At 45.2% G+C, this 7,371-nt stretch overlaps 1 protein-coding gene across 1 annotated transcript; it reads right to left on the reverse strand.

Annotated features, from left to right (window-relative positions):
• Positions 1–6,190: 6,190 nt before the first annotated feature.
• On the reverse strand, positions 6,191–7,130 carry LOC121752813. The gene is made up of 2 exons (XM_042147901.1): positions 6,858–7,130; positions 6,191–6,712 (listed from the first exon to the last, which is right to left on the reverse strand). The coding sequence occupies exons 1-2, from the start codon at positions 7,128–7,130 to the stop codon at positions 6,191–6,193; spliced, it is 795 nt and encodes a 264-aa protein (XP_042003835.1).
• Between the last annotated feature and the right edge of the window lie 241 nt (positions 7,131–7,371).

The raw sequence follows: 7,371 nt of genomic DNA on the forward strand, positions 1-7,371 counted from the left end.
CTAAGCTAGAGAGCTGAACTAAGCTAAACTAAGCTAAACTATGCGGAAAGTAAAGTCTCGGATACTTTCTTGTGGTGGCGCAGCCTCTATTTATAAGCTCGATTCGGCCTACAGCTGGATAACGATGTTGACAGAGAATATTCACTCATGCAGAGGATGAGCGACTCATTGATTGCTACGTGCTCTTTCTTCTAGAATAACAACGCTTTTGGATAACAAATTTCTGATCGGTTCGTCCTGGCGTCTTCACAAGCAGGCACGTGTTCCCTTCTAGAACGTCATCCTGGGTAACAGAATGGTGCGCCACACCCGGCTCATTTCCTCACATTTTCCTTCTAGAAACCAGCGGTCCCCACTTTAACTGCTTGACCTCGACCCTTGATCAACTCCCCCGATTTTTGGCCTTTTTCGCCTTTTGTACGTGCTTGATCAGTTCGGCCTTGCTGCCTTGGACAAGTAGCATTTCTACACATTTTAACACTTGTTTGCGCGATAAACCGATCAAGTAGTATATGTTTTACCCCCAAAACCGATGCATGAAATGAGCCTTATCAAACTGCTCACACTTAAAACATACTTGTCCTCAAGTATAAAGAGAAAGAAAAAGAAAGAGAAAAAGATAAGGCAAATTTCAGGCATGGGTTACTTATTTCACAAGCAAAAGAAAGAAGAACAAGAACTAAAAACACGTATTCACATGTATGCATTGGACCGAATAATTTTCCAACAATCATACCCGAAGTCGAGGTCATACCATTAACCAGTAGCTTATATTTTTGCTTTTTCGCTTCTGCTTGATCAAGGAGTCAGCTTGTCAAGATTGCTCAATTTAAAAACCACTGTTGGATTCACTCAGTCACTCATTTCTCACCAGAAATGTTAGGACTGTTCACTCGGTGTTGCTACAAATTTAATACTTTGAATCGGACTGCACAAGATAGTTCCTTAAGGTCTTTGTTTCGGGTTGTAACAAGGCTCAGGGGTAGTAACTTGTTAGGGTAGGGTCCTAGGGGTTCTAAGTTTAAAAGAGAAAATCACATGAGTCAAAAAGCCAAAGGTCTTCTTCCACTTGATGCTCCTTCTCGGTCAATGTTGACCCTTAGCGTTATAACTTTCGGCTTTATTTTATCTTTTTCCTGGGTCAGGTTGCAACTATTTCCTGCCCCTTTCTTTTCTTAACCCTTTTCTCAATTTTTTTGTATGATCAACCTGATTGTCTAACTTGATCGACCCGACTACCTTAAATTTTTTTTTTATTCTATTGCTATCCCCTTTTGTTCCCCTTGATAAATTTCATCTCCTTGACCCTCTCGTAATTTTTCTTTTGAAAAGAGTAGTAGAAAGTGTTCTACTTTTGGCTTATAACTCACATATAGAGAGGCTTCACAGTTGGTTTAGAAATTGAGCGATTCCATCATACTTGCGTCATTCAAATTGATCAAGTTTTTGCAATCAAGTTTTACATGTGAGCGTACTAAATTCTTTCTCTAACTCTTCCACGAAGTAATCAAGTCTATCATTTATCCGATTTCATGCATATTTCCTATCTTATTGCTATCTAAAATTTGTTATTTTTGAAAAATTTTAGCATGTATGAATTTTCTGTAACTAACCCGTCCCCCCTCCCCACTGCATATGAGCTCGTCCTCGAGGGACTGGATGCAGTGGAAAGAAGGGTTAGGTACAGGCAATTTGCACAAAAACAAACAAGGGAAACTTCTCACACTTAGACCAAGCATTGGGCTAAGTGTGAGGCGGTGCCAATAATCAAAACATGCTAAGAAACACAGAAAAATGGAAACCAAAACAGATATGGGAAGATGAACAAAACAGATAGCAAAAGTGGACATGCATACTTCTCACACTTAGACCCAATATAGGTCTAAGTATGGTGTGGACCAGAATAACAGTTATACATACCCAAAAAAAAAACAAATAAAACTAAAAAAGTTTCAGAACTTGAAATGAGTAGAGATCGGGGGGGTATACTCAATGCTTGCGGAGCTGACTGGGGGACGCTGAGGGTGGCCTGGAGGATGGCGGGTGCCGAGGTGGAGGAGAGCTTGCAGAGGGAAGTGGTGTTTGCATAGCGAGGGTCAGCTGGTGAATAGCCTGTGAAACCCTGGATTGAGCGACCAGTAGGGCGTCCGAATTTGCTACTAGCTGCGTCAGCATTTGCTACATGCGGAGTCTCCATTCATTTGTAGCACGAGCAGCCTCATCTGGTTCTGCTACGTTTGCTTGCTCCAACCTCTGCCTTGGCTGCCTGTCGGGGCTCGCCGGTTGATCTGTTATCCTTCTCCTTCTCTTGCGTCTGACCTCCTCTAGCTCTTCTCCCCTGTCCTCCTGATGTTCTGCCTGCTTCTCCTTCCGAGCCTTTGAGATGAAGCGAAGTTTTCCGTCACACAGTTGTTTGAGCACCTGAATTCTTACAAAGAAATCAATGTGAAACAGTTCAGGTTTTGGGCAGGCAGCGATCGGGAAGCTCCACACCCTCCTGGAATTCCAGGGTCCAATTTTTCCTTAGGTATGCTCCGAGAAGGTGGCAGACGTTAAGGTGGCGGGCGGGGCGATTGGCAATCTGACTTATCTAGTGGGCAATCCAATAGCCCAGGTGCACTCTCCTTTGGTCCTTCATGCACCACATGAAATAGAGCTCGGCCAGAGTAAGAATTGACAATGTATTTGCTTGGCCCAGGAGGTTGCAGGCTAGGAAGGCTTGGGCAAGGCGAAGGGCCGGATCAGCAATATGGTCCGCTCTGGACTCAGACGCTTTAAACTCGGGGGCATGTCCGTTGCACAGGCTTTGCCAGACTGCCTGCTGATCAAAATCCGGCCTCCTCTGATGAAGGCCAATGTCGCGCCCGAACCATTCTCCACTGGCTACCTGGGTCTCGGTATGGAGTCCCATCCGCACAGAGAACTCGTTCAGGCTCATCTTTTGCTTACGCCTGAACACCCGGAAAGAGACGCTCCTGGCCTCCAAGTTTGTACTCCCGGAAAACCAGAAGGATGTGAAGAATTCTTTGCCAGGTCTGCAGGCACGAAGGTATCATCGCTCTCCAGGGTGTCCTTTCACTATGTCGGATGGCGCTTCCTGACACCTTTTCAGTGGCTGCGCACATCCATTCATCTCCTGCCCTGCTCACCTTAATCGTTGTACCACCAATTAAATTTGAAATGCACTGATCAAGTGGACAATTAATTCTTAGTGAAACTTAATTAGCTCCACTTGATCAGTCTTCCTCCTTTCTTCCATCTTTTTAACTTGAATAATAATAAATAAACAATAAAACTTACTAAAAGCTATTTACACTAATTCCTAAGGGTTTTTGACCGGGTCCCCTAGGATGTCACTTGATCAGTTTAATAGATTGAGCCTTTTCCGCTTGATCAAGCAGACTACCTATGAGTACCTGATCATTCCCTTTACCTGATTACTGGAGAGAGTTAGGCATGAGTAGTGGAATGTCGTCCACCACAAATACCTCTATTCCTTCTCTGTATGGCTTTACCCTATGACCATTCACCATGAAGGAAGGCGAATCTGAATCGTCTCCCTGGAGTTCGATTGCCCCATTCGCTCGGACGGCGACAATGGTATAAGGACCTATCCACCTTGATCTGAGCTTTCCTAGCATTTATTTCAGCCTGGACTGAAATAGCAACACTTTCTAGCCTACTTTGAGCTCATTCTTGCGGAGATTCTTATCATGCCATATCTTATTCTTTTCTTTGTACCACATAGCAGAGTCGTAGGCATCCAGACGGAGCTCCTCAAGCTCCTGCAGTTGCATTCTTCTTTCTGCAGTCCCTGCGTCGGTATTCATATTCATTTCCTTGATGGCCCAGTAAGCTTGATGCTCCACTCCCACCGGCAGATGGCACATCTTTCCAAATACCAGCCGGTATGGGGACATTCCTATAGGCGTTTTGAAAGCGGTCATGTATGCCTAGAGTGCGTCCTCCAGACGACGGCTCCAGTCCTTCCTCGTGGGATTGACTGTCTTCTCTAGGATAGCCTTTATCTCTCTATTAGAAACCCCAGCCTGACCATTGGATTGCGGGTGATAAGGTGTGGATAGGCGGTGGTGGACTTCATACTTCCGCATCAAGGCTTCAGTAGTTCTGTTTACGAAATGAGTTCCTTGGTCAGAGATGATAGCCCGTGGTACCCCGTATATGGTAAATATGTTTGATTTCAAGAGCTTCGCTACTTCTCTGGACTCACACATCCTAGTTGCCTTTGCCTCGATCCATTTGGACACATAGTCCACTGCCACTAGTATATAGAGATTGCCTTGAGACGCGGGAAAGGTTCCCATAAAGTCCATTCCCCATACATCAAATATTTCACAGACAATAATGGGGATTTGAGGCATCTCGTCTCTAGTAGATATCCCTCCAGTAAGTTGGCATCGAGGGCACTTCTTGCAGAACTCATAAGCCTCTCTATGGATGGAAGGCCAGTAAAACCCGCTATCAAGTATTTTCCTTGCTGTTTTCTTCGGTCCAAAGTGCCCACCGCAAGCCAGTGCGTGGCAGTGGATCATCACGTCTTCCTGTTCCCACTCTGGAATGCATCGTCGGATTACTTGATCTGCCCCCATTTTCCATAGGTAAGGATCGTCCCAATAGAAGTATCGGGAATCACTTTTAAGCTTTAGCTTCTGTGCTCTTGTAATCTCATCACTTCTAGGTAACTCGCCCGTTACCAAGTAGTTGGACATGTCCGCGAACCATGGCTCCTTTCTCGTGTTCTGTCCCTTGCTTCTCTGGTTGCCTTAATCAACTCCCTCCGCTTGGTTGATCCACCGGCATTCAGGTGATGACTCGATCAGACAGAGATGTTCTTCAGGGAAAGCGTCTGGAATTGCTTCTTCATTGTCCTTTTGCAAAATTCGACTTAGGTGATCTGCCACCTTGTTCTCACATCCTTTCTAATCCACTGCTTCCCAATCAAACTCCTGTAGAAGGAGTACCCACCTGATTAACCGCGGCTTTGACTCCTTTTTTGCTAAGAGGTATTTGATGGCCGCATGATCTGTATAAACAATTACTTTTGAACCAAGCAAGTATGGTCTGAACTTTTCAAACGCGAAGACTACCGATAGCATCTCCTTTTCGGTCACATCATAGTTCTTTTGTGCCTGATTCAGAGTTTTGGAGGCGTAAAAGATGACATAACTCTTCCCTTCGATTTTCTGACCTAAAACTGCCCCCACAGCATAGTCACTAGCATCGCACATCACCTCAAAGGGGTGATTCCAGTCGGGGGCACATATTATTGGAGAGCTTATCAATCGATCTTTTAGAAATTGGAACGCGGCTTTGCAAGCATCTGAGAACTCAAACTCGACCTCGTTCTGAAGAAGTCGTGTTAGTGGCTGGGCTATCTTTGCGAAATCTTTTATGAATCGTCTATAGAACCCAGCAATGACCGCTATCTTTGCTGGGTCGACCTCGATCCCTCTGCTTGACACTATGTGGCCCAAGACTATTCCTTCGGTAACCATAAAATGGCATTTCTCGAAATTCAGAACCAAGTCCTTCTGGCGACATTTTTCCAATACCCTGTTCAGACTATGCAGCCATTGATCAAAATCATCCCCATAGACAGTAAAATCGTCCATGAAAATCTCAATGCAGTCCTCCAATAGGTTTGAGAAAATGCTCATCATGCATCTCTGGAAGGTGCCCGGGGCGTTACAGAGGCCAAAAGGGCAGGTGAACGTCGTCTTCTCCTGGTCTTCTGGATTCACAGCAATTTGGAAATAGCCACTATAACCATCCAGGAAACTGAAGTACTGCTTCCCTGCCAACTTCTCCAACATTTGATCAATGAACGACAGAGGGAAGTGATCCTTCTTCGTAGCTTGGTTCAGCTTCCTGTAATCTATGCACATTCTCCATCCAGTAACTGGCCTTGTCGGGATTAGCTCATTTTTTTGTGTTTTACCACTTGAATCCCTCATTTCTTAGGCACCATGTGCACTGGGCTGACCCAGTTACTGTCGGGAATGGAATAGATAATCCCGATCGAAACCAACTTAACGATTTCCTTTAGCACCTCTTCCCTCATGTTGGGGTTGAGTTTCCGTTGTTGGTCGAGGTGTGGTTTGGCTCCTTCCTCCAGTCGGATGTGATGAATTCATATGTCCGGGCTGATGCCTACCAAATCTGTCAGCTTTCAGCCGATGGCCCTCTGATAATTCCTTCTTAATACTTCCAGCAATCTGTCTTCCTGCCCCTGGGTTAATTGATTATTGATGATGACAGGCTTGGTTTCATCTTCACCCAGGTAGGCGTACTTTAGATGTGCGGGAATGGGTTTTAACTCTTTTGCAGGTTTTGGTTCTTCATTGGGCAGAGGGTTTTCTGTTGTGTCTCTTTCCAGTAGCTTGCCTTGATCATGCCGCTTCGCTAGGCTAGATACTTGAGCTGTCCCACTTGACCCAGCTGGCTTTGGGCGCTCGTAAAAATCATTTATTGCACTTGCGACGGCTTGGTCGTCCATTTCTCCGACCTTCATGGTCTCAACCCATTCTTCCACTTCCTTTTCGACTTCCTTATCTGCGGCGGAGTCAGTGAACTGCCTTTTTAAAAATTCTTCCTCCAAATACTCCAGTACCAAGGGCTCAGTCACATCGATGGAGTACATGTTCTCTCCATCGGCTGGCCTTTTCATGGCCTCATCAATATTGAACGTGTACTGTTCTCCTTTGAAATCTAGGCTGATCGTTCCATTCCGTACGTCTATGATAGTGCCGTCCTAGTAGGACTCCGCTTGACTCCTTTGTTGCGGGCTCCGTCATCTTGAATACGAAGAAATCAGCTGGGTACAGAAAGTTATTTACCTTAACAATAACATCTTCCAAAATTCCTTCCAGGTGAATACATGATCTGTCGGCCAGCTGTATCATTAAATCCGTGTCGACTAGCTTTGCCTTTCCCAGCCGTTGATAGATGGAGTATGGTAGAACATTGATAGATGCCCCCAGGTCGCACATGGCGTTCTCCACCTGGACGTCTCCGATTGAAATTGGGAGCGTGAACATTCCTGGGTCGGTCTTCTTTGAAGGGAGGTCATTCCGTTGGATCACGGTAGAGACAGTTTCATCTGCAATCATTCTACCCTCCTCATTGACTTTCCCTGCCAGGTAGTCTTTAATAACTACGCTGGCTTCCTGGACTCTCCAACGATTGTTAGTTCTTCTATATATCAAAGGATGATTCCAGTAATCGCCTTGGTGGTACCTTCTCATCAACAGCAGGAAAAACAAATAAGAAAAGAAAGAAATAAACTATTTACTCCTACGCACTACACACAAATATAAAGTAACACCATGCTTCCCCAGCAACGGCGCCATT

This window comes from Salvia splendens, chromosome 10 (genome assembly GCF_004379255.2).
Source record: "Salvia splendens isolate huo1 chromosome 10, SspV2, whole genome shotgun sequence".
Classification (NCBI taxonomy): Eukaryota; Viridiplantae; Streptophyta; class Magnoliopsida; order Lamiales; family Lamiaceae; genus Salvia; species Salvia splendens.

Bases quoted from the DNA above. Each gene is read 5' to 3' on its own strand.
- LOC121752813 (XM_042147901.1), bottom strand. From the start codon at position 7,130: ATGATTGCAGATGAAACTGTCTCTACCGTGATCCAACGGAATGACCTC. The intron at 6,713-6,857 runs GTAAATAACTTT...AAAGGAGAACAG, and splicing joins TGGAAGATGTTATTGTTAAG to TACACGTTCAATATTGATGA.